The sequence below is a fragment of the Lepidochelys kempii genome, chromosome 3 (genome assembly GCF_965140265.1).
Source record: "Lepidochelys kempii isolate rLepKem1 chromosome 3, rLepKem1.hap2, whole genome shotgun sequence".
Lineage (NCBI taxonomy): Eukaryota > Metazoa > Chordata > Testudines > Cheloniidae > Lepidochelys > Lepidochelys kempii.
In genome coordinates this window covers 209,608,142-209,635,692 of record NC_133258.1, presented here as the reverse complement: position 1 = coordinate 209,635,692, position 27,551 = coordinate 209,608,142, and the positions used below count along the sequence as shown (strand labels likewise).

General features: G+C 44.8%; 1 protein-coding gene and 1 long non-coding RNA gene across 6 annotated transcripts in view; one reads left to right on the top strand and one right to left on the bottom strand.

The window, feature by feature from the left end:
- ACSS1 (acyl-CoA synthetase short chain family member 1) overlaps positions 1–19,415 on the top strand; it is a 79,607-nt gene extending 60,192 nt beyond the window's left edge. For 4 of the 5 annotated variants that reach the window (XM_073339935.1, XM_073339933.1, XM_073339934.1 and 1 more), the window contains 6 exons: positions 4,597–4,709; positions 7,522–7,648; positions 8,981–9,108; positions 11,549–11,612; positions 13,554–13,672; positions 15,537–16,061. In XM_073339935.1, coding sequence (XP_073196036.1) covers positions 4,597–4,709; positions 7,522–7,648; positions 8,981–9,108; positions 11,549–11,612; positions 13,554–13,672; positions 15,537–15,716 — 731 coding nt within the window. In that variant the 3' untranslated portion in view covers positions 15,717–16,061. Of the gene's footprint in view, positions 1–4,596; positions 4,710–7,521; positions 7,649–8,980; positions 9,109–11,548; positions 11,613–13,553; positions 13,673–15,536; positions 16,062–19,182 lie in introns of those variants that run through there. The other variant, XM_073339936.1, reaches the window with a different exon arrangement.
- On the bottom strand, positions 17,200–27,502 carry LOC140909799 (uncharacterized). Its single transcript, XR_012158356.1, has 2 exons — positions 27,064–27,502; positions 17,200–20,826 (listed from the first exon to the last, which is right to left on the bottom strand). It is a non-coding gene; the product is annotated as an uncharacterized lncRNA (long non-coding RNA).
- Positions 27,503–27,551: the final 49 nt, after the last annotated feature.

Sequence of the window (27,551 nt, the reverse complement as noted above, 5' to 3'; positions counted from 1 at the left end):
GTGTGAGTAGATAAGGTGAGAGGGGGATTATGAGAGAGAATTTGTTTGTGTGTGTGTGTGTGAGAGAGAGAGAAATTAAGGTGGCTCTTAGGCCATGTCTATATTAGCGGCACAGCTGTACGTAGCTGCTCTATGCTGACAGGAGAGAGCTTTCCCATCGACGGAACTAAACCAGCCCCAGCACTAGCTGCATTGGCAGGAGAAACTCTCCCACCAACATAGCGGAGAGCACGCCACCACTTATGTCGCTTGGAGGGGGTGTTATTTTCACAGCCCTGAGTGCCAAGTTTCATTGACATGTGCGGTAGTGGAGGCGTGGCCTTCGTGTTACTATGTTAGGCAGTGGGGTCTGTGCTAATATGACTGAGTGATAATATGATTCAAAGCTGGTCTGATTTTCAGGTCTAGTTTTAAATGATGTAGAATAGAGACTAGACTGTTTAGCTTTTGAATTAGAGCGACACCAAAGGTAAACTGTTGTAAATGATTCTCGAGGCACTAAATTGTATTATAGAATAAATAAGGGCTGTTCTTAGAAACACGTCCCTTAATAGGGCATTTCGATGCTTGGGTTCTTCTTTCTCAGTCACACAAAGGGTATATGGCTTCTGCTAATGGACTTGCTCCTGCTCCCATTAAAAACCCCCAGCAAAACTCTCATCAACTTCAGTTGGAGTAAGATTATGAATGTTTGCCAGCTAGCTAGACATATTCACATTGAATCATGTGTTAACAAAAAGTAGTGACCCAAGAAAAGTTAACTTTTTTCTACTAATTTGTAAATAAAGCTTGACCCAAGAATGGATTGTGAGTTGCTCCACAAGTTACTAGATTTATTGAATGGAAAGACAGAAGCAGAAAGTAGATAAGGAGCGCAGGATGATAAGGCTTTAAATAAGAGCCTTTCTGCATAGAAATTCCATTTGTGCCTCTTTCTTAAGAGCCAGATCATACCTTCTGTGATAAAGCCCACAAGAAGTGCACAGATGGTCTAGGAAACTCTGTGAGTTCATCTGGTGGAATTGCTAACTGGTGTTCCCCTCTGAGTGGAGGGGGCAAGGAGCACCCAAACCCAGTAGATCCTGGAGATCCTAAGTTGGAGCTCCTCCTCCTAGGCAGCATTGCTCACCAAGGAGTTTTGCTGACATTGGGTACCCCAGTCATGACTGCATCCTGCTCTTCTCCTTAGAGAGCGTTAGTGCCCCTGCAGAGTCAGCTAAGAAGCACGCTTTGTTTCTAAGAAAATCTGTGAAGAAAATCTGTGTTGGTTTCCACAGTAGTGAATTGACTGGGCGGTACAGAATAGAACAGCTGTGGCTTTGGCTTCATTGGAGTGCTACAAACTCTGTCGGAGGAGTGTAGGAGCACTCAAAATAGGTGGGGGAGGAGAGAAGGTTGGGTGACTGTCAACAGGAAATAGTTAAGGAAACAGGTGAAACCACAAGCACGCCTGGGTGATATTTAAGCAAAAGCCTGTTTGTGCTTAACACATTGCAGAGGCGTTCAAAGACTTGCGTGACCATTGCTGAGAGATTCTGTCAAGGTCATTGTCAGCTTGGACTATGTGACAAGCAAATACAAGGTGTGCACATTCAGAGTACCCACACACCGCAGTACCTGGCTTTGCAACGTGCCGCTTTGGAGTGGATTCTCCCTCTTTCTGGAGTTCTTTGCCGTCTCTTAATTAAAGACCAATTTAGTTAAACTGCTGTAAAACCCCTGCATGGACTTGCTGACACTGATTTCAATCTGGCTTGTGTCAACTTAGCTGAAGTTGACTGTTTACCACAATAAGCTAAATTGCTGTAAGCTATTTTTAAACCAGTTTAATAGTGTCCACACAGAAATGTGCACTGGTTTAACTAGATCAGTGGGAAAAAAAATCCCTTTAGTTACATCAGTGCAAGTTGGAGCATAGGCTCTGCCTAAGGTACTGCCCACTGTGAATAAGGGTGGAAAGTTGTAATTTCCTCCCATTCTTTGCATTGTCTTGCCTTTGTTTTCTCTTTTTCCTTTCTTCAGGGATTTTGCCCCATTCACCCCCTACCACCTTGCATCTCTCCCTTGGATCTGCACTGCTCTACTGGCTGTTACATAGTCAGTCATTGTGCTGTGTAGCAGATGGCCTGGCCTATATTTTAAATGTTGTTTTACAGTACTGTGATTTTAATTAATGTTCAGTTATATTGAACATCCGTTACAACGGAGCTAAACAGACATACTGTACATGCAGCATGAGCTTTGTACTCTGTCACCTTCATTACTGTGAAATATTAGGTGCAGTTCTTCCCGGATTCTGTCTGTGCGAGTAGAGGATGGTGTATGTTTTCCAAAACAGGAAAGTGCTGGCAAAGCCTTAAGACAATCATGTTACATTGCACAGAAGTTTCTGATGTGTACACTGTCCCTGAAGGAAGAGACTTCCAAAATCATTTTCCATTTGATACATAAGCATAAGCCAGCTCTGAGGCCTGTTTTCAGTGGAGTGATACCTCAGCTCTGTGGTTCCACTTAGAGATACCTTCTTCTCCACCTAGTTATAGAGGAGGGACTAGAGGCAAATCATAGGTTCTGTCTGTGTAGTCACTGAAGCCAGTGGAGCAATGTGGATTTACACCAGTCAAGGACACAGCTCATAGATTTTTAAAGCCTAACATTCCAGCCTCTTTGCTTCTGTTTTGTGCATCTGAATTAGTGTCAGGATATAAAAGATCTGATTAAGGTTGAAATCTCTGATCTGATTTAACATTTATCCCAGCAGAAATGAGGAAAGAATGATTAAGAGGCTCAGTTCAGAATGGAAAATAATCTCAGGATGCCCCTAATGGGTGGGCTATTCTAATACTGCATAATAATAGTAATTTAGTCTCACAAAGCGCTTTGCATACAAATTCCTCAAAGTGCTGTACAAACAGCACAAGAAAATAAATCCCTTAATATTTTGTGCTTATATCCCCACTGCTACAAAACAATCCCTAGTGGGGTAGGAAATGGGGCTGAAGAGCATTTTCCAGGTAGCATCATGTGTAAGAAAGGAATCTGAAAATGTGTAAATGCCACATTAGTGCTCCCTACATCCAGCTCTCGTTGATTTCCACGGAATTAATTTATTTCCTGGATAACTCTAGGAGTGTGTGTGTTAATTTAGGGTCACACTCTAGGAAGAGAGTGCATGGGCTGAATCAATGGGCTGCTCCTTCTTAGAAATGTACTTGCTAGGTGCAAGACTAAGGCATGCAATCCTTACCCCCATTTGTAATGCTGGTGTGCATGCAGACCGCAGCTGCTACTACAAAGTATGTGGGCCACTGCTTCCCTTCCTGCATGCTGCTTTGGCCACTGCTCCCCTTCCTGCATGCTGCTTTGGCCACTGCTCCCCTTCCTGCATGCTGCTTTGGCCACTGCTCCTCTGCTCCTGCAGCTTTAAAGTTAATGGGAGCTTTGCCATTGATGTCAGTGAGCACAGGCCCAGGCCCTTGGAATCAGTTACCCCGATGCAGTGCACGGTGATGCTGCTCTGCACCTGAGGCCAGCTGCTTACCTGGGCTGCGTTATTTCTCTCTGTCGTCTTTTTATAAATGCGGACGTCTGTTTTTGTGTGGCTTACGAGGTCCAAGACATCCAGATGTTTTGCACGGATAGGTCAGTCAACCTTCAGTTAATGGTTTGGGACATCCTGGTGTTCAAAAGATACAGATGTGCAGAGTTCAGAGGAGAGCAAACTTAGTGGTGAAGTGTTTAGAAAAGAATATGCAGAAAGAAAGTCAGAGAGAAGAGGAGGAAAGGAATGCACATATTAATAATTCTCCCAATGTAGTTGTTATGGTAACCTGGAGACCAGAACCCCACCCTGCTAGGCACTGTATAAACAGAGCAAAAGGTGGCTGCTGTCCGAAAGAGCTTACAATCGAAGTTTGTTGAGCCACAACAGGTGGGTGTGGCAGATGGGGTGAGCACAAGGCAACAACGATAGAGTTATGAAGAGTGCGACAAGCAGTAGTCACAGCTCACCAGTGGCTAACCATTGCCAAGTGTTTTGTAGGCATCATGGCACCGGTGGGTTTGAAGGAGAATATGATGATGTAGCAGCCGCTGTTTGGATTCTCAAAATCATTTCTGACCTCATACCTTTCCCGACTTTGTACTCTGCACTATCTGTCCAGCAGATGGAGAGGAAATGTGTTTTCCCCTTAAAATGTGTATACTGTGGGTACTGTTCGGTAAAGTCTCATCTCTGCCTCAAAGAGTTCTAGAGGCAAGGTGGGTGAGGTAAACTCTTTTATTGGACCAACTTCGGTTGGTGAGAGGCCAGCTTTCGAGCTACCCTGAGCTCTGCTTCAGATCAGCTCCGTGTAAGCTCGTCTCTCTCACCGACAGCAGTTGGTCCAAGAAAAGGTATCCCCTCCCCTGCCTTGTCTCGCTCGTTTCCTGGGACCATCATGTTCACTGCAACAATCAAAGCGTTCTTAGCTGGGAGGGTGCCTGTGATTTGCTGGTCTTGTGTAGCCGAGCAAAGTAGGTACTTGCTTTAATCCAGCCTCGCCTGCCATTCCAGTGTGTCGGCCCGGCATATTTACTTTCCCGCTGCTCTTCCAGAAACAGGCGGCATCTGCATTGCTCCCCGGCCCTCGGAGGAAGGAGCTGACATCATTCCTGCTATGGCAATGAGACCATTCTTTGGGATTGTCCCGGCACTGATGGATGAGAACGTGAGTTGGGACTGTGCTCTGCCACTGGGGGCAATGGTGCAAAGGCAGGGAAAGAGCTGCCGGAGATGCTGCTTTTGGGGTTGTCAGGCTAATTCCACTATTTAATGCCAAAAGCATGTAGGAAAAGGAGATGGAAAATGTTTTGTGCCTCATCTGTTCCAATGATACCGGAGGGAATCAAGCCATATTCATGCATATTTAAGTGTTCTAGTTAGAAAGCCGATGGTGAGTAGCAAGGTAATGTTTTTGGACTGGCTCCTATGTGATAGTGATGATTGTATAATGTAAGTGCCAATGCTGCAGACACTCATACATGTGTGTAACTTTTCTCACGCATAGTCTCACTGGAGCCAACGGGACTGGCATGAGTGAAGTGCACTGGGAACACAGCCAACTTATAGCTTTGTAGGGAATTGTTCTCCTTAAAAATGTTTGCTGAATGTGCATTGTAGCCAATGAAACCCGCCTGTGATCTCCGCAGTCTCCGTTGGAGTCAGGCTCGGTGTGTCTGTGGGCATCCGTTGATACTGCTGAGAAATATAGATTCTGAAAGTTGGGGACGTGACCTTAGACAAAATGTTTCCATTTTTAGCAGCCCCTTTTCCCACAGTGAGAAGATCTTCATTGCCCAGTGGTGAGGCAGTGTTGTCTAATACCTTGGGCACAGGGTGAAGTCCCAAAATGTCTGAGCTCCAGGCCAGTCTGTATCGTTGATTTGGGGCCTGATCTGTGTGGGCAGTGCCCCATAGGCCACAGTGGATTTTGGCATGGGCTGAGGGGCCTACCCACACAGGCCTGACTGAAAACTTGGGGCCTTGCTGTATAGCCTTAGGCAAGTCACTTAGGACCGGGTTTTCAAAGGTATTTTGGTGCCTAGTGGGATTTTCCAAAGCACCTAAGTATGTTAGGCACCTAACACCCACTAAAATCAACAAGACTTAGGTACTAAACCTGCTCGGATGCTTTCACAAATCCTGCTAGGCACCTATATGTATCTTGGGCGTGTAAATACCTTTGCCAACCTGACCCTTAGCCTCTCTGCCTCAGTTTCCTCAGCTGTAAAACAGGAAGAATAATCATAGAATCATAGAATATCAGGGTTGGAAGGGACCTCAGGTGGTCATCTAGTCCAACCCCCTGCTCAAAAGCAGGACCCATCCCCAATTAAATCATCCCAGCCAGGGCTTTGTCAAGCCTGACCTTAAAAACTTCTAAGGAAGGAGATTCCACCACCTCCCTAGGCCACGCATTCCAGTGTTTCACCACCCTCCTAGTGAAAAAGTTTTTCCTAATATCCAACCTAAACCTCCCCCACTGCAACTTGAGACCATTACTCCTTGTCCTGTCCTTTTCCACCACTGAGAATAGTCTAGAACCATCCTCTCTGGAACCACCTCTCAGGTAGTTGAAAGCAGCTATCAAATCCCCCCTCATTCTTCTCTTCCGCAGACTAAACAATCCCAGCTCCCCCAGCCTCTCCTCATAAGTCATGTGTTCCAGACCCCTAATCATTTTTGTTGCCCTTCGCTGGACTCTTTCCAATTTTTCCACATCCTTCTTGTAGTGGGGGGCCCAAAACTGGACACAGTACTCCAGATGAGGCCTCACCAATGTCGACTAGAGGGGGACGATCACGTCCCTCGATCTGCTCGCTATGCCCCTACTTATACATCCCAAAATGCCATTGGCCTTCTTGGCAACAAGGGCACACTGCTGACTCATATCCAGCTTCTCGTCCACTTAACTCATCTTCACAACTCATCAATACTTAACTCATCTTCACAACATCTGTTTGAGACAGGCAGATAACAGGGGTGATGTGACAGCTGCAGTAACTTCCTGAGTGAGGGAGAGGAAGGGAATGAAGTGCACTACTGTGGTTTGGGTCATGGGAGTTACTGATGCTCTGAGGGACCTTGGCCTCTCTAGCCAACAGCTGTTCTGGAGCTATTAGCAGTCCCCTCAGCCTAGCTGAGGTGGCTTAGGAAGAACACTGCTCTCCCACCGGAGGCTGTGGCCCAGGGCTGAGTTGGTGAGAGGATGGAGAGTGGTGATGTGGTGCTGCTGCAAAGGCACTCAGGGCTGCCCTGTGCCTGTACTGGGCACGGAGTCAGCCACGGCAGCTCCTGGCTGAAGAAGGTGCCGGCCCTTCTGCCACTGAGCTGGGCTCCGCTCTGGCACCAGTTTGGTCCACATCCTGGATTCATAATGCTGAAGAGTGGGGTTCTGTGAATCTTGTATTGTTCTTTGCACTCCAAGGGGTCACCTATCTTTCCTTTTGTGTGAATAGCGTATTATTCATAGAATCACATGCTCTGTTGTTTGTGTACATGAATGATGAAAGCATGACATAGACAATGCTTCCTTAGAGGTTTTTAAGGTCAGGCTTGACAAAACCCTGGCTGGGATGATTTAACTGGGAATTGGTCCTGCTTTGAGCAAGGGGTTGGACTAGATGACCTTCTGGGGTCCCTTCCAACCCTGATATTCTATGATTCTAATGCACAGTAATTCCTCTAGTGGGTACATTTCCCCCCCCCCCCATGTTCAACTGCTGCCAAAATGTGAGTGAGAAACATTAAGAATAAACCATTGCAATAATAGACACTGAGTCTGTGAATCTGCAGAATATGAAGGGCTCTCACTTGCCCTGGTGTAAAACAGGAGTGACACCTTTGAAGTCAACGTAAAACTGGGGTAAGATCAGAATCTGGCTCAACATAGCTAGATAGTACTAACCAGCTACTTTCCTTTAATCTGAGATGTTTCCCAACATCTGGGCTGATGATCCTTCCTGTGCTTGGATCAACAGGGAAGAGTTATAGAAGGAAATGATGTCTCTGGTGCTCTGTGCATTGCACAGCCCTGGCCTGGCCTGGCAAGAACCATCTATGGAGATGATCAGAGATTTATAGATACTTATTTCAAAAAGTATCCAGGTAAGGATGGTGTCAGGGAAGAATGTTGGACTACAATGTCAGTACCCAGCGGGTTTTTAGCAGTGCTATATTGTACGGTTTTTCTGAGATATTGTTCTAGTAATTGGCTACTGTGTATCTTTACTGTGTATCCTCTACTGGATGGAATCAAAACTGCTTAAATGCAGTTGTGCTTTAAGGGTATGTCTACACAGCAAAGAAAGCCCTGTGGCTGGCACTTGTGGAGCTCGGGCTGCGGGGCTGTTTCATTGCTGTGTGGCTGTCTGGGATCCGGCTGCAGCCCAAGCTCTGGGACCCTCCCGCCCCACAGAGTCCTAGAGCCTGGGCTCCAGCCCTAGCCCAGACATCTACCCAGCAATGAATCAGCCCCAGAGCCTGAGCCCCATGCGCCTGAGTCGGCTGGCTTGGGCCAGCCGCGGGTTTTTCTCTGCAGTGTAGATGTACTCTTAGACCAAAGGATCTGCTCTTTTTCCAGCCGGTGCAATGAAGTTCCAGAGATCATAGGTTGTAGCACAATTATAATAGTGAAGTCTTTGGGAGTGATGAATTTGTTACAAACCAACTTGTTTTGCTTAGAAAGTTGTTTTTCTCTGTTGCGAAAATAAGACTGACCAAAAATATCCTCTTATTATCGTGCCACCAAAAATATCTTTGTTCTGTGGTCATCTTGCACTGTCTTGCAGGGAGTTAATTCATCCGGCTCTTAAACCGTGATCCCCTGTAGGAGTGTGTGTGAAGGGAAGCCCCACAGTAGTGACTGGTGCAGAGTGCTAAGGGTGTCAATGCCTTATGGGGCCCTGGGAGGAGGGTGCTGGTGAGGGGGCTGTTAACTTCTCCTTTGGAGAGACAGCAGGAGTCATTGGATTTTGTCAGAATGCTTGATTATCATTATTGTTTGTATTTCCATGGTGCTGAGGCCCACAGCCTAAGCAGACCAGACGGAACACTGACTAGGAGAAAGGAAGGATTGTTATCCTCATTTCACACCAGGAAACTGAGGCACAGAGAGAATAAATTATTTGCCTCAGGTCATGCAGGGAGGCTGTGGCAGGGCTGGGTATAGAGCCCAGATCTCCTGCATTCCAGTCCAGTGCCTCATCCAGGGTACAAATTCCTAATTAGAAGTGGGTGGCTATTACCATCTGTAAAGTGGGTGTAACAAAACCTTGCCCTCCGGAGTGCTGTGTGCTCAGTTAACTGGTGCCTGTAAAGATCTGTGATTGAAAGGGGATAAAAGTATAAAGTAATAATAAAAATAATCACAAATACTGATAGTGAATTATTATACTAGCTGCTGTTGATCACAGGTAATGGTGTTCTTTGTTGCTACAGGTTATTATTTCACAGGGGATAGTGCCTATAGATCCTCAGAGGGGTATTACCAAATAACAGGGCGGATGGATGATGTCATAAATATCAGCGGTCACAGGCTTGGAACTGCAGAGATTGAAGATGCTATGGTAATTTTTCAATACCCAAGGAAAGCTTTTCATGCATGGGGCCAGATTCTCATTTGGTAAAAATCAGAAGTGTTCCATATACTTTAAAGGAGCTATGCCAATGTACATCTCGGGAGGATCTAGCCCATTGGTTTATGTGTAAGGGTTAACATTGCTACCCCTGATCTTTCTCCTATATGTTTCACCTACACACACCCTTGATACTAAATACACATGGCAGTTATGCTGAAGAAAACAATCTTGTTATGTAAACCATGGAAGGGCGGATGGATGAAGTTCATTCAGGGGTAAGATAGTTTTTATGGAGGATATCAAAGTGAAGGGCTACATGCAATTTCTTTGTTTGAACTGATAAGATCTGAATCATGTTTCATCTCTTCAGGATACATCAGTGACTTCATACCATTGCTGTTTTACTTTTGGATGATGCGGGCTTCAAAACTCTCCTCTAGCTTCCCCCCACCAGTAGCTCTGATGGAGTTAACATTTTGTTCTCACCTTTGTGTCTCAGGCCTAGCTATACTATTTGAACATGTTTTGTAACCTTCTCCAACATTAAATACGGAGCAATGGCAATTTACACCAGCTGACGATCTGGCCCATCATTTAGACGAGAGGCCATGGTAGCCACAGAACTGAACAGACAATCTCTCAAAGCAGTTCTATACACAGCTTGATCTGAGCATTTATTTGCATGTTATGTCCCTCACTTGCAAACATTAATCAGATGTGAAATCTGATAAACCAAAATCATCTTTACATTGCAGGAATGATTGTAATATCGTATCTACAAATAAATCTCTTAGTGCAAACTTCTGATGATAGCTTTTTGAAGACCTAATATGATTACCACTACATATTTTCATGCAGGTTCCTTTTCAGAGAAGCCCAGCTAAGACAAAGATTTCTTCCATATTTTAATCAAATTTAAAATAGCATAACCCATTTTTGATTTAGGATGAATATATGCTCTATCAGTGTAGAAATATTGTCAATGTTAACTATGAATCATGGGCAGACTAAGTCAGTATTATGAAGCCATATAATAAAGATCTGTATTCAGCATGGCAGTGCCTCTTCCATCTGTTGGAAGATTGAGGCCCACTTCTCCACTGCCTTGTCCTGTACCTTCTGCACAGATTTACACCAGTGACAAGTGGATATAAGAAAGATGCTTAGCACTTGGTTTGGTGTAGACTACCACCCAAAGTGCAAAGCAGTGGAGAATGAAGCTCAAGGCCTTGACTGTACTTGTGGATCAGCAGTCAGTGGGGCTGCGTCAGTGCAAACCCATGTGTAGGCAAGAAAAGCTCATTTCAAGCAAGGAGAGGCCTAGTTAGTGCAAACCACAGCTTTTTCCGTACTTGGGCTTTGCAGTAGTGTGGCTGCTCCGGTCACTGGCAATGGTTGGCTGCACAGGGACTAATCCCACATATAGACAAAATCCATTTTTTTCTGGATTTATTCTTATTAGCCAAAAGGGATGTCAGAAAATACTATTCAGTTGTTTTAAAACAGGGCCCTTTTGAATCTGAACCAATGGGTTAAATGCTGCTCTGAGACAGGCACACATGATTCCTGTTAATTTCATTAAACACACCATTAATGTGGCAAGTCTGTAACAGAATCAGAGGGGTGGCCGTGTTAGTCAGGATCTGTAAAAGCGGCAAAGAGTCCTGTGGCACCTTATAGGCTAACAGACGTATTGGAGCATAAGCTTTCATGGGTAAATACCCACTTCGTCCGATGCATGTCTATAATAGTCTATAATCCTCCTTGCCAGAGGATGTTGTGAAGGCCAAGACTATAACAGGGTTCAAAACTATAACAGGATAACTATAACAGGATAACTAGAACTAGATAAATTCATGGAGGACAGGACCATCAATGGCTATTAGCCAGGATGGGCAAGAACAGTGTCCCTAGCCTCTGTTTCCCAGAAGCTGGGAATGGGCAACGGGATGGATCACTTGGTGATTACATGTTCTGTTCATTCCCTCTGGGGCACCTGGCATTGGCCACTGTCAGAAGACAGGATACTGGGCTAGATGGGCCTTTTGGTACTGTGCGCTTACAGAAGGCTCAGAAAAGTAGGAAAGGTATTAAGAACTTCACATACAGTTAGCAACTTGTTACAATTCCTAGAAGAGCTAGCATAGGCTCTTGTACCCTATGGGTACGTCTACACTGGAATTAAAAACCTACAGCTGGCATGTGCCAGCTGGCTCGGGCTAAGGGGTTGTTTAATTGTGGTGTAGACATTTGGGCTTGGGCCCTGTGATGTGGGGGGACCCGAGCATGAATATCCACACCAGAATTAAACAACCCCTTAGCCTCAGCCCCTCGAGCCTGAGTCGGCAGATATCTAATTACAGTGTAGTCATACCCAACATGGCCTGAAAGAGGGGGCTGTTATATTTTGCTACATTTTTTTTTAAAGGATGAACATCCGGCTGTGCCTGAAACAGCTGTGATTGGTTACCCCCATGAGATCAAAGGAGAAGGTAAGTGTGTAAAATAGTGTCCTTAATGGAAATATGCAGATGGTTAATTTCCTTTATAACCTTTCCCTCAACTTTCTGCCAAGCTAGTACACAGAGTAGCAGGCAGTTTGAAAGGGAGATTGTGACGTGTTGAATTAGCCACTGATACTTTGTTCTCTGCTCTCACTCCCTATCCACTTCTGGATCCATTTCAAGTATCCACTCTTGATACTTAAAGCCCTTAATGGGCAAGAACCTAGCTAATCAAAGGCCAGCTTTCTCTCTGCACCTCACTGTGACAGCTCATGTCAACAGAGACATTAAAGTTTGAAGTCTCCAGAGGGAAGCCTGCAGAAGCCAAGGGATAGGCATTCTTAGTGGAGGGCTCTAGAACTGACAAGCACCAGACCCTGAATCTTGCCATCTTCAAATCTCTCTCTTCACAGTTTTCCCTACCCCCATTAATGAAGCTAAGGACCAGATTAGTCTTATTCCTGCTGGAATTCAGTCACCATTGCTTATTTAACTCAGAGAAAGCCTTTTTTTTAATTTAAAAAAGAATTGGAAACCACGTCCTTTCCTCATCTGTAATCTCTGCAGAATCCTGCATCTCTGCACCAGGAAGCGTATTGCAGACTGAAACGGAAAATATTTGTGGGAGCCCCTTGTTAAAATATTGGCATAACATCATTGGGTCCCTTTTTGTTCTAAGGGCAAGTCAACACTTAAAATGATGCATCAGCACAGCTGTACTAATGTAGTGCCTTAATGAAGACACACTAAGCTGATGGGAGAGAGCTCTCCTGTTGACATAGCGCTGTCTACACCCGGGATTAGGTCAGGATAACTGTCGCTCAGGTGTATGGATTTTTCACCCCCCTGAAAACGTACTTATACCAATATAAGTCTGTAGCATGGACCAGACCTAAGTCATGCTCTTCCTTAAAGTTAATGGGAGCTGCACCCCTGTAAGTGAAAGCAAATCTGGGCCAGTAAAATAGCAACGCTTCCATAACTCATGCTTACGGGGTGCAGGGATCTTAGATACTAGGTTCCCCTCATTGGTCTTATGTTCCATATACCGAGACACAACAAGATGAGTTAAGGATTAAGTGAAGAAACTTCACTGTGCATTAATTTCCTCGTTTGCAGGGAGGGAGAAATTATCTAAGAGCTTGTCTACACAGGAACATTTAGGAAAATTAATCTGAATCAACTAGAGGTGTGAATTTGAAGTGGGTTAATTAAATTACATTAAATTGTTGTGTGGATGCTGTTATTCAAAATTAAAGTGACTTTAACTTGGTTTTGCTTAATTCACTTTGGAATTGAATTAAGCTAACCCAAATTCAGGCCACTTTTATTCCAAATGAGGGTGTTCACACAGGGGTTTAATTTGGTTTAACTAATCCAGTTCAAATGCACATCTTTAGTTAATTTGGATTAATTTTCCTGGATGTCCCTGTGTTTCCTGGACAGGCCCTTAAACCCTTATCATTATAAGGAGATAGTGTTTTACTGTAGTGTTTGACTCCATTTTAGTAAATGAAAATAAAGGTTTGTTCTCAAGAAAATAATTTGAAACAGAATCCAGAACCCTGACCTCCATGGGTCAGATTCTAATCTCATTTATGCTTGGTGACTTCAGTGGAGTTACTTCAGATTTACCATCATTGTAACTGAGATCAGAATCTGACCCAGGGACTCCAAAACAAAGCACATTAATCATTAAGGACCTGATTCTGCCATTCTTAGTCACCTCTACTGTGTAAGTAAGCTGCTGGTTTTCTTTGAAGCACCTGCTTTGTGAGGTACTACTCAGAGTGACCAAAGCAGACCCTAAACCTGACAGTTGCTACAGGCATTTGAAACAGCACTTATGCATGCAGTCCTGCTGAAATGAATGCCTTTCCAACAACGATTTAATGTACAGTACATGCCCTCTGTTTACTTCCCTTCCAGGTGCCTTTGCTTTCATAGTGTTAAAAGAAGACACAGCTCATATAGAATGTGTTAAAGAAGAACTCAGATCTATTGTTGCTTCCAAGATCGCAAAGTATGCTGTGCCTGATCATGTTCTGGTAAGTGTCTGGGGGCTACCATTGCAAGACATCAGATCTGTAACCCACTTAACAGGCCTGATTCTGCCCCCAGTAACGCTGCTTTGTTCCTCCCTGGCTGAGCAGCCTTAAAGCCAGGTTAACCAGATGGATGAGGGATCCCTCTGTGGTGCAGAACTGGCATAGCAGCCCTAAGCCGCCGCTCCAGGCTCTCGTGTCTGGAGTACATCAGAGGCATGGCTGCAGGAAAAGGGGGATGGCCGGAGTGCTAGTGCACCTGGGAATCCTTGGTTGCAAAGCAGCCTCCTGGGGGGCCACTGCAGCTGTGTACAATTTAGAGTAGCCCTGAGGCTGTTCTACTTATGCCAAGGACTGAACCAACCCTAGGAATTTGGAGTGCACAAAGAGGGCTTCAAACCAGTTTTTTTACTTCTGCTTCCCCCCTGTGCCAGAGCTTTGTTCAATGTGGCTTGGATCCGGCTCCTCCTGTTCAAAGCATGTACAAACAGCCAAGTTGCTTAAAATGTATGCTATTTTCTGCCTCCATCTTAATACAGCATCCCTGCTGCATTCATATGCCTCTGTGTCTGCTAGACCCACAGTACAGTTAATCCGAATGAGGGGTGCACTGATGGGAATACAGAGGTATATGGAATATCCCTGTGGTTAAAAAAAAATCAAAATTTAAGGGAAAGGTTGGAACATATAAGAGCAAAGCTATGGTTGTAGTACAGCCAAAGATGAAGTAACGCATACTTTGCACCACAACTGATGCTCATCTCACCCAGGCATTTAAAGACTTATTCCCAGAGCCATCAGGTGTTCTCAGGATTCCCAGACAGTCCCAGAGTAAAGTCCATGGCTGATCATACTGTTCCCTTTCCCTACAGATTAGCAGTTAATGCTCTTCAGTTTTCTGACCCCTTGACCTGTTTTCAGCATATATATCCAAAAACAGAGCAGTCGTATGGCAGGTTGTGTGGCCTGTCTGTGGAAAGGAGCTATCCTACAGAAGGCAGACAAAGGCTATGTCTACACTACACAGCTTTTTGCGACATGGCTGTGCTGTTAAAAGTCGTGCAGTGTAGCCACTGTTCGTTGGCTTTCCTGGCGACAAAAAACTTCCACCCCCAACGAGCGGCGTTTCTGTGCTGCCGACAAAGCACTGTTCACACTGGTGCTTGTCGCTGGCACGTTTGTTTTTCAGAGTTGTTTTTTTTAACACCACTGAAAGACAAAAGTTTAGTCGTTCAGTTGCCAGTATGGACAAATAGTAACCCTTCAGGTCCATCCCTATGACCTTATCAGTTAATGTTAACCCTTGCCTGTACACGGGAGGTAGCAGACTACAGTGGATAGGACATGGGACTGCGAATCCGGAGACCTGAGATGTATTTCTGGCTCTGCCACTGACTTAAAGTATTGTGTGGTCCTGAGAAGGTGGCTTCCGGGCATTGGCTTCCGGGCATTAGATTCCTCATCTATAAAATAGGGATAATAATACCTACCTGCTTTTGTAAGCCACGCTGAGATTTATGAGAGTGCTGAGTGCAAGATTTCTAGACACAGGTGCCTATAGTTAGGCTACTAACTCCGTAGTTTAGCACCTGAATAAGTAGCCTGATTTTCAAAAGTGCTGAGCACCCAGCATCTCCCACTGGGCCAAAATTGGAAAAAGAAAGGAGAAAAATCAGATAAAATTTAATAAAAAAATAAACATCACTATATTCCTTCTTCCTGGACAGTGACCACCATGCCTAGCTCTTAAGCAGTTCCCAGGAATCTCACTGGGGATATGCAATGGGATCATTTCAAGGCTGGGTTCATTCAAACATTCTCATCAGGATGAAAGTTGTAAGGCAAGTGTATTTGTTCTTCTCTTCAGGTTGTGAAACGCCTTCCTAAAACGCGATCTGGGAAAATTATGAGAAGGGTACTGAAGAAAATAGTCGCTGACCAATCCAGTGATTTGGGAGATATCACCACGTTGGATGATCCAAACGTCATCGCAGAAATACTAGATGCCTACCAGAAATACAAAACCGAGCAGTCTGCATCTTCATAGGAAGGTCTTGAGTCTCTTTCCAAAAGAAATTCAGAGAAACAACCAACCATCCAGCTCTTTCATGGACTATCATCAAATTCTGCTCACTCCTAAGAGAACAAAATGATGATTCCTCTCACAACATACTCTATAATCTATCATAGACCATGGTATACAGCTGCCTTCTCTTTCCTTGGAAACCATGGAATACACACTGTGAAGCATCATATTTTAAGAACCTTCTGAACAAGTACCTGACTGAATTTGCCAAAACTAAGTGTTTTCACACTATTTTTAGGGAAAATGTATAGCAGCCTTTTTAGGTTTCCACTAGCTGCATTAAAAATAAACAGCTAGTAAAATGTTTATGACTGTTGAGGTAGGTGATGTTTTTAATGCTTGAAGCAATACTTCCCCCCCTCTGCTCCCAGACACTCATGGGGAGAGATTTTATAATACATTTTGCCATTTTGGAGAATAGTCAGTGAATGTATATCTTCAATTTTTCATTCTACTTAGAATCATATGGGCTGGAAGGGACCTTGAGGAGTCATCAAGTCCAGCCCCTTACCTGAGGCAGGACCAAGCTAGACTATCTCTGATAGAGGTTTGTCCAACCTGTTCTTAAACACATCCAATGATGGGGAAGCCACAACTTAAATCTGACTTGGTTATCCCAGTTCAGGTAGCTGCAACAGTGGTGTCTTTTTAGCAATGCTATATACTGCAGTGTATATTGTATGTGCACTATTTGTGAAATGGATCACAATCAAGTTGCCATATTCTTTTCATTACAGTTGGTTTGGTGCCTGATCATGGTTTTAGACCTCACCACACTTGGCTCAAAACAGTCAATCTGGGGTCCAAAGGGTCCCAGACTTTCCCTTGTCTTCTCCCAACTCAATGAACCTAGGCCCAGATCCTCAAAGGTCTTTAGGTCCCTAACTCTCATTGATATCAATGGCATTGAAGCACCTAATTACCTCTGAAGAGCAGCACCTACTCCCTTCTCGGTAACATGGATCTCGGCACCCATCTGAACCTGGAGCTGATTAGCCTCCTGTAAGCCCATGTTGCCTCATGTCCCAGCTGCATAGGGATGGAGCATGCAGCTGTCACTTACTCTGCATTTTACAGCAACTACATCTCTCTTTCCACCAGTGCCACTCAGGCCCTCAGTCCAGCACCTGGCAACTGGGGAAAAGGAAAGAACAGAAGCAAGATCACACAAGGGGTCTGTGGCAGAGGCAGGACTTGAAATCCAGTACTCTTGAGTTTTAGCCACAAGGTCATCCGTCCTACCCATCTACATGGGGATTTAGCCTTAGGATATTTTGAAACTCTTAGGGAACTGGCTAGTACCCAGGTTCACTCACTGCTGGGGTGTCTCCTTGTGGCTGCATCTGTGGAGTAGCTCTGCCTGGTCTGACTTCCCTTTCCTTTCCTTCGCTTGCACTGCAGGCCCTCTTGCTCTCTTGTTGTAGCAGTGCTTCCTCCTTGTCTCTTGGTGCCCTGGCCAGGTCACTATAGTTGTCTCCTTGTGGGGTAACAAAGTCTCACTGGACCAGCTGTCTGGGTGCCATTCCAGGCAGTCCTCCCATTCCAGACTATGTCACTTTCCCCGTGGCTGGTAGGAGAACCCTGGTGCTACTCCAGGTTCCACTAGGAACCCTATCAGCAGCAGCCAAGGTCTGCACAGTCCCATCCCCTGCTGCCATTTCCTACTCCATCTTCCACGGGCTTTCTTCTTCATTCTCTGGGTAAGCCCTTTCTTCAGGGTCAGGATCCCAAGGTTTCTGCTCCACCCCTGGGTTTCCTCCTCACCACCTCTCTGCTCCCAGAGAGTGACTGCAGACCTCCACACTGTAGCACCTTCTGCTCTCATTTCCTGGCTTTATACAAGCCCCCACTTACTCCTGCCTAGGTGGACTCCATATTCAGTGGGTGCTTATCAGTCAAGCTCAGGTCTCCCAGGTGCAGTTTACCAGGTTAAGTAGCTCCTTCCAAGCCACCTTAATCCCTTCAGAGTGGTGTGGAGTGAACAATCCCACAACAGCTCGTCAGCACTGAGGGTCTCTCACATTTTGAAGAACAGAAAAAGTGAGCAACATCTGGGAGTTGTTACAGTGTAATGAATTTGTGTGACCTTGGGTGAGGCACTTCACCTCCCTGTGCCCCAGAGCCTCATCTGCAAAATGGGGACACTTGTGCTTCCCTGCCTCATGGGGGCTCAGGAATGGCAGCGACAGGGGTGATGAGAGGTGTAATTCTCTTGCTGCTATCTTGGTGCTGAAGTAGCCACCATGACTTGCTAAGCATCGCTTTTGTTTTAGGCAGGGAATGGCTTCCCCACTTCCAAATATCCCTTTCACGTGTAGACACAGGGCCAGCCCCTGCTGAATTTTACCGGCAGGGGATGCAGACTCCATGCATGGGCTTCCTGAATAGATAATTTTCTTTGTCTGTTGTGGTGTTGTAGCTATGTTGGTCCTGGGATATGAAAGAAGCAATATCTTTTATTGGACATGTCTGTTGGTGGAAGAGACAGAGTCAAACATACAGAGCTCTGTGTGGCATGAAAGCTCGTCTTTAATTATTTTCCTGGTCAGTAGCTAATAAATGTAATAGATTAAAATCATGTTTTAGGAGTATCCCTCCCTTTCTAGTGCTACAGTGATGCTAAATTGTCTTTCCATTCTACTCCCATTGAAAGAATTCTCTGCAAGGTGTGTGATTAGAGCTTTGTTGCATGTTCCACCGGGAACAAGGGGAAGGAAAATCACTTTTAAACTACTTAAGGAAAATAATTAGAATAGGATAGGGAAAAAATAAGGGGTACAGAAACTAGCTGTAGAAAAATATTCATGGTCTTTTATAACAGTTTAAATGTTTCAGAGTTTACATTATTACTGTTTAATTTGTATGTTACCTTGGCACCAGGCATTCGGGAGTGCTAATCTGGAAGTGGACTGATTGGTACATGAAGATTTTCCTGCTCCCTTTTGGGTATTAGGAGGTTAGAATATACTCTGTCGGTAATTGGGCATAGGTCAGTGCTTCACAAGCAGTAGCTACATCAAATAGTTAAGTGATTGCCACAGTAATTTCTACACTATTGTGCACCATTTGGAGTCACTGAGCCAAAACTTGCAATCCTACTGCAAATCTAATTTAGGGTTAGGGTAAGGCTAAACTTTGTGGGCTTCAGGGAGCTGCAGGATTTGGCCCAGGATCAGAGTAACATATTTTATCTGTCTATATTAGAGCAATAGCCTATAGCAAGGGTAGCTATGAGCTCTTGAGCCATATAAAGGATTCTGATACCAGGTCACTAAACATGAAAGCAAATCTCAAACTGCTTGTGTATAATCTGACTCCTCAGAAATATGCATTCTTAGATCACACTTTGCCTGTGTTGCATACTTTACAGAGAGTGACCTTTGTACATATGCATATTAGATTAATCTGTCATTTTTATTGTCACTAGGGACTGCAGTATTAATGAAATACAATAAGCAGGATCCCCCTCTTCCATGGAAAATCCTCAGAGCTTCCTCCACATCTCTCCAGGGCATTGCCCATTCCTGTGCAAAAAAAGCAGTGAGGCCCCCGCATGCCCTTGTAACCCCCTTTGATCCATGGGGAGGGCCTGTGATGTCCCAGGACTAGAGATCCAGACGCTCTCTCCCTTACAAGTGTGCAGTTAGAAGGCTATTAAAACTCCAAAAGATGCCCATCCTATGTTTCTTCCAGCACCATTAAAGAAAACCATTAAAAAAGTGCTCTTCAAACAGAAATAATTCAGAAATGCTTTTTACAGAGTCGACAGACTCACTTGTTCAAACACTTGTAAAATGGCCTCCATAGTAATGAAGATTAATGTTGGGGAAGAAAAACAACCTTTTATGAGGACTGCACAAGTCACATAAAAGCAACGAAACTATTTACTATATTGTGAGAACAATGGACTTTTTTGTACTGGAGTAACCTCAAGTTTCCAACATAAGTCTTGATACTGTAAACACTTTCACGTGTGCTTCTTTGCTCACCTGAACAGTCCCTCTGAGATGACACAGGTGAGTAAAGTTAAGTGTGTGGGTAAGGGTTTGCTGGTTTGGGGCCACAGTCTCTTCATTCATCATCTGCTCTGGTGAGTGGGGCAAAGCCATATCTTCTGTTCTTACACAATGTGTGTCTTAACATAAAAGTACCAATGGAACTTAGCTGATACAAAGGTTACAAATTTATTGATGTAACTGTTCTGTCCAGAAGGGGCCAAATTCATAGCAATAACCTTTATGTAGTGGTATGTACAAAGTATGCACATATTCTTGTATTTCAGTCATAAGGAGCCAGAAACCTTGTGAATTTCTAAAGTCATGTAAACAACTCTACTAAAATCATTTTAAAAGTAACCCATTAAGCAAGATCAGAACACTTCATGCCAAGTGAGTATTGCAATTAACTGTGAATCCTCAGCGCCTCTTCTTCCTTGCAATGATTTCCATAAATTAGTCAAGCTGTTGAAGATGTGTCCTGAAGTAGGTATTGCTGCTCTGAGGTAACCTCCGTTTGGCAGGGCTCAGGACTAACTTTACATCTTGCAAGAAATGAAATATGCTCATAGACGACTTTGCCACAATGAAACTTTCCAACTAATAGGTAAAGTACTAATATTTTTTTCTGATCTCCTATTAAATTATGGAGGTGCTGGCTGCAGCCCTAAAGGAAGGCTGAATTGAGTTTTGCACTTAATACTCTGTACTTCACCACTATCTTGGTGCCTAATTAAAAATGTGCATTCTAGCTTGTAGGCAATCACGTAGTAAGACATTAATGAAACATTTTAAAGGATGAGGGACCATAGTCCTCTCAAGGAGAGAGTCACTCACTGAATACTCTTGCGGCTCTGCTCTGAAAGCTGTTCTGTGCAGGTAGGCAGTCACATTTACAAGCCCCACTGAAGTCATTAGGGGTTCATAGGGTCTTGTCCCTGTGGATCAGCTTGCAGGATTGGCCTTAAAATGTACTTATCTCTTTCCTTGGAATGCTGGAGGATATGAAGCTTCCAAATAGCCATATGCCTTCCTCCTCTTGAAATTGCTCCTCACGCAAGCTGGTCACGTAGGAGCTAGAGATATGCAAAACATTTGAAAGACGGGGAACGGAGCAGATTTACTGATGTTGGCTTCATTAACAAAGAACAAAAGCAATGGTAATGGAATCTTCCAAACATCTTATTGGCCAACATTAGCTCATAAAATTGTATTTACCAGATCACATTTGCCTTTGCTGCAGCTGATATAGCATCCTGACTTACCTTTACACTCTTTTTAAACTGAAGGGCTACCAGGAAATTTTAAATAGGGAAATAAGATTTTGCATTGACTACAAATTCTCTTTGTCTGTTGCCACAATTGGTTAGACTCTAAGGTGCCACAAGTACTCCTTTTCTTTTCACAATCTTGTAGTGAACCAAATGCTTTCTGTACAGATTTGTGTACATGTCTAACCTGCACATTGTTTCATTACTCCACTCTCCACCTATGACTTTTAGCCATATTGCCTTTTTTTCCCCTCTGTGGATATGCACGTTTGTTACATACTGTGGACATAGGCCATGATTCTCTTAATTTTATTTAAGTCATTGTTTTGTAGATGTGGGATATAAATATGGAACAAATTAACAAAGCACCTTGAACTTCTATTCTATTGTAATCATATGGTTTAAATAAAAATTTGTTTTTTGACCAGGATCCAGATCCTCACAGGTGTTTAGGCACCAGAGCCTATATACCTGTGAAGATCTGGGCACAAGTGCCTTAAAACTAGACTCTGGAATAATATATGTACTCAGATTTTCATTAAAAGAAATCCCTGTCCCTGTATATAATGTGTCTTCTTTTCAATGCCAGGCATAGCTTATGCACCTTAGCCTTGACGTACACCACCTATCCCTTAAAGTTTTTGAGGTATGGGTTTATTCAGCTCTGGAGATGCAAATCTGCCTTTACTGATTATTGCGATTTGTTTACACATGGTTTACTTTTCAAAATCAAAGGAATTTCCTAGATCAAGATGAGTTAAATCTCACTCTTCGATTCAAACACAGTGCCAAAATTGTTCAGGTTTACTTAAGAATCTTCTCACTGAAAAATAGCTCATTAAGGAGCACTGCATTTGCATTGTACAACTCCCACCACAAAACAGAGCTACAGAAGGTGGGGAGTTCTGGGTTGCGCTGCGTTTCTTCCTAATGAAGAAACAAACTGAATTATTTTGATAGTGGCTTTCTGGGCAGGTACAACACATTACAGAGAGCAATCTGGTTTGAATCCTATTTCTGAGATTTTTTTCCCACTTTGTCGCCTCAGTGAAATTTCTAGGCAGTTTTCGGTGTTAATTTCTTTGGGCAGCTCAGCCATACAGCTGCCTCACTGGGAGCCCAGATGGTATTACAAGTTGCAAAGTGAGATGCACAAATGAAAAAGAAAACTGACTTTATGGAGAATGGGAGGGAATGTGCAATCTCAAGAGAATTTGCATCTATCCAAAAGTCATGCTTTAGCAGATAGAAGTGAGGTAGTATTTTGCCAGGTGCTGAGTACTATTTGCAAATGTCAAAAGTACAGATAGCACATCTCTGCAAAGGGCCTTCCTTGTCTCCTAAAGTCCAGTGAAGATTTTATGTAACCCTTAGACTACCAGGTGAATAACACCATTCAGCTAATACAGATGAGTATATAGCACATATTTGTTAACTGGCCCCCCAAAGAATGCAACTGTCCTCCCAGCAACTTCACTTGGACAAACATCCAAACACACTTGCAGCTCATGAATGCTGCTACATCGATTCTGACAAGCATCACCTTGAAAATGCAAGCTGCTCTCAAGAGTTAAAAATGTATTTCCCCTCCTTACTGTGTTTTGTGCTTTAGCTGACCTGGTGATTAACATTGCCTGGCACAATTTCTCAGTATAATGGGCGAGTGGCTGTGTCTTCAGCTCACACCTCCCCTGCTATTCTGGGTTATTATAGTAGCAGTTACGGTTGTAATAGCAAGTTACATCCTGGTTTCAGCAATGAATTTCTGTTGTTTAACTGTAACCTTGAGAAGTAACTTAACTTTTCAGGTTCAAAAAGTCAGTTATTTTTCTTGCCAGTCCTGTCTTGAGTGTGAGGATGTTAGTCACAGTCTTGAGCACAGCCTTGGTATCATCATGCAGTTTAAACACACAAGGCAAAAGGAATCTCTAAGCAGCCTGTAATTTAGTACTACTTTTGAGAAGCACTAATCAGGGATATATAATAGGTTACTTTTGGAGCTATGAATAAGTGATTTGTATAGATTACAGTTTCCAAGTAACTACCACTCATGATGATACCTCTACGTGGTTACCATGCCTCATCTAGTTCCAGAAATTCCACCTCTATAGGTAAGAACTTAGTTCAGCCTCCTTTTCTACTCAGTCTCTGTCCTTCTACCATGACTCAGGAGGGAGCATGGTCCAAGGGTTAGGGTGCTGGGCTGGGACTCAGGCACTTGGTCTCTCTGTGCCTCAGTTTCCCATCTATAAAATGGGGCTTATAGTACTTCCCTGCCTCACAGGGGTGCCGTGAGAATAAATATATTAAAGATTGTGAGGTGTAATGGGAGACAGATTAGTACAAGAAAGAAAGGATCTGCTACCTGCTGTGGTGTTTGTTTATGTGGACAGATGTTTACTAGGAAGTAGGCTGAAATCCAATAACTTTAGTCAACCTACAGTCCCTATCCAGTGCTGACTGAATTCAAACCAAAAATGGTGAAAGGCTCCACATCCCATTTGCATTCTCCTGAGCAAAGTCCCTTCTCCTTGAGCATTATCAAAATTATATTGTTCAGAAGTATGTTAATATTCTTTTTTAGTACATGCTAAAACCTGGTTAGTGTGGACCTTTCACCTTTCTTGCGTTTGCTTTCCTATTGATCTAAACATTTAAAAGTTAAACTTTGCTTCAGGATGATGAACAATGCCTTGGCTACCACCACACCCTCTGCACTCTCTTTTTTTATAGAAATCACCACCTCATTCCCAAGGACGGAGGAGGAGCCAATGCAGTTTTAACACTTTAGCAGTTGTAAAACCTCTTGGACAGATTGAGGCATTCTAAGGGAACTAAGAAAGCTGAAAGAAAGCAGGGAACTAAGGATGCATTTATCTGGGAGCTGGAGGTGTAATTGCCAGCTCAGGCAGACATACCTGCATTAGTGCTAATAGAGTTAGCACCCTAAAATAAAAATGCAGCAGCATAAGCAGCTGGCTGGGCTACTCAGCCTGTTCAGACAGGAAGGTATTTAGATCAGTTAGCTCCTCCCATCACCAGGGCTACTTTTTAATTTTTAGCATGCTAGCTCAATCAGAGCTAGCACGGTTATGTGTGCCTGAGCTGTAAATTACACATCCAGCTGCAGCGTAGAAATCTCCAGTCCTCCCTCTGCAGGGTAATGAAATACTAGAAATGCACAGCCTTAGAGCAACCTTACTAGGAATGTCTGCTGAAAAGCAGGACCTTTCTGTCACATGGCAGGGGGAGCAAAGGGGCTTTCCATTCTTAATCTACTGTAGCTCAGTGCTTGCAATAGTGTAAGAAGGTGCAAGAGGAAATCAACACATGAGAAACAAGTAGTGAGGAAACAAAGGCAGCTTGTGAACGAAGTAGCCAGAAGGAACTGGGGAAGAATGGAAGGAAACAAAATGCAGTGGAAAGGGAGAGAGAAAAAGGACACAAGAGGCCTGCCTCCCTGCTGCCTTGCACTTTGGGTCCTCATTTACATTTGTGCAAAGCAAGCATAGCATGGGTGTAAAATGCTACCACCTCAGAACCGCTTTTCCCATGCGCTTGCACTGGTGCGAATGACAACTCATGGTGCTAGGCCAGTGGTTCTCAAACTTTTGTACTGGTGACCCCTTTTACACAGCAAGCCTCTGAGTGCAACCCCCCTTATAAATTAAAAACACTTTTTAAATATTTAACACTATTATAAATGCTGGAGGTGAAGCAGATTTTGGGGTGGAGGCTGACAGGTCACGACATCCCACATAATAACCTTGTGACCGCCTAAGGGGTCCCAACCCCCAGTTTAAGAACCCCTGTGCTAGGCAAAGGGAAATCAGGCCCCAGGAATTAGATAAAGTTACAGTGTAGAAAGGAGCTGATGTTGTGCTATATTGTCAGTCAGCTTTTCTGAGCATGCACTGTGTGTTGGGAGACTAACAAGCTAAGTTGAGGCCTTGTCCACATTAGGTGAAAGAGCATTGCCTACCAGCCCTGAGTTTTGTAGTGCCTCTATTATCTTGCAAACTGCTATGCCAGGCTTTTGTGAGCACTGTTTGCATCTTTTTGCTGAAACACCTGGGAAGAGGCCTTTAACTCAGATCTCAATCTGCAACAGCTTGGCCACACTAATGGGAAACTACAGGCATTGGAGGTCATCAGTAGGCCCAGTGCTCATAAATCCACCCTTTTGCAGCAAGCACTGTGTACAAAGGCCCCAGGTGAAAGTTCAGGTACTTGCCTAGGACCATAAGCAGTTCCTTTATAAATGAGGGCACCACCAAAGACCAATACAGATTTTTGGTGCAGAAATTTACAAAGGTTGTCTGCCTTTATCTGAAAAAGTGAGGGAGCCTCTTGCCCAGGTCTTATTCATCTAATGCACCTGGGGTGAAATTCTGTCCCCTCCTTGAAGTGAAGGGGACTTTTGCCATTGTCTTAAACACAGCCAGAATTTCAGCCCAGCTGTATAGACTGTGATCCTTTATACTGAGTATTCCTTTGTAGCCAAGAAACTAGCCAATGTCTCTAAGGTGCCACAAGTACTCCTTTTCTTTTTGCAAATACAGGCTAACACGGCTGCTACTCTGAAACTTATCCTATCAGTACAGCTTATTAGTGCCATCTAGTGGATACAAAAATTTTCACAATACAGTAAAGATCTCTTGAATAAAGTCTTTTTGTGGCAGCCAGCTTTTTGAGATTCAGCTGCACAGTTCACAGTTGACACCTGACCAGAATATGTGTACAAAAGTTCTCCATTAATCAGAAAGAAAAGCAGTACTTGTGGCACCTTAGAGACTAACCAATTTATTTGAGCATAAGCTTTTGTGAGCTACAGCTCACTTCATTGGATGCTGTAGCTCACAAAAGCTTATGCTCAAATAAATTGGTTAGTCTCTAAGGTGCCACAAGTACTCCTTTTTCTTTCTGTGAATACAGACTAACACGGCTGTTACTCTGAAACCTCCATTAACCAGGTTTCTCTCACTAACAGCTTGAGCCTCTGCTCAGTGAGGTCAATGGCAACGTTCTCATCGACTGTAAAGGTGTAGGATCAGGGCCTTAGTTGGGTGTGATTGAATTACTGGGTGTGATTGAAGTAACTTAGGTGCCTAAGTCCCAGTTTTACACATCACTGCAAGCCACAAAACTCCTGCTTGGCTGCTGCCTGTAGGCACCTAAATCTCATTCAGCATCTTTCTGCTGTAAAAATTTCCTGGGGCTTTCACACTACTGCCTCCCTAAGCCCCAGAGAGATTCACAAACCCAGGGAAGATAGGCACTGCATGCAACTTAGGCAGCCTAGAGTTTGAGCCTCTGAGCACACCTACTAGCTCAAGTCTCACCCAAAATCCACTTGAAGGAGGAGGGAACAGCACCCACCTTATATCTTTTACCTGGAATGTGGAAGACCCAAGTTTAATTCCCCTTTCTCTGCTAGCAGGAAAGAAGGGAGACCCCTGTTCAAATCCTATCTCTCAGGAGAGTGCTCTAACCACCAAGCTGTGGGATATTCTGATGTGGGGCTCTTTTAGTGTCACCTGTTGAAGCTGTTCCTGAGGCTAAATGACAAAGTGATTAGAGCAAGGGGCCTAAACACTAGCTCTCCCACCTCCCAGGCGGCTGCCCCAGTCACTGGACTAGTCATTCTCTTTCTGGGGCTCAATGACTATTGCCTGTGGATAAATAGGTAAATAGTCATGAATCCAGAGACAGAGTGAGGTCAGCTCTCACACAGTTATTTCCTATGATAAACATGGGCAAAACCATGGAGACCACGGTGTGGCACCGCACCTGAGAGCGCCGAGGGACCCACTGTCGTTCGGCTTTGCCCTCACTCCTCCCATTTTCCTCAGATCAAACTCCCGTTTCCCTTGGAGTTTAGTGGGGTTTTGGCCCCAAGAGGCGCTGGGTGCAAGCGGACGCAGCCCCACCGCCAGGCGGGTTTGGCTGGGGCACTCCCGCCTGGGGCAGGCTTCGGGATCAGCCGCTCGGCAGGTCACACAGGCACCGGGGAACGCCTGCCCGGAGCACCACGAGGCTTACCGTGCGGGTCCCCGGGGAGCTGTTCTTCGGGGGCCGGGGGGGCCGGAAGGAGGATGCGGTCTCCGTGGAAAGCCGCTCAGCGGCCCAGCCCCCAGCCGTTGTGACGGAGGGACCGGGGGGGGGCGGACACGTGACTCTAGGGACGTTACCCGGAGCTAGTCACCGTTGTCCGCAGGCGGGCGGCACTGAGCGAGGCTAGGGACCACCCCCCAAGGGAGGCTGTGGAGGGCCCTGGGGAGGATGGAGCGGGATGCCGGGGGGAGCCCGGTCTGCGCGGGTGGCGGCCGCGGGAGGGGCCTGGCCGCGAACAGGGCAGGGCAGGGCGGCGCCGGCACACGCGGGACGGGCCTAGCTACGGAGCCGCCAGCGGCGGGCGAGAGGGGGCAGGGCTAGCCCCGTCCCGCTCAGCGCTGAGGGGACGAAAAGGACGATGGGAGTCACTCCACCCGACCCGCGCAACCGGCGGCGCGCGTCCTCTCGCGCCAACA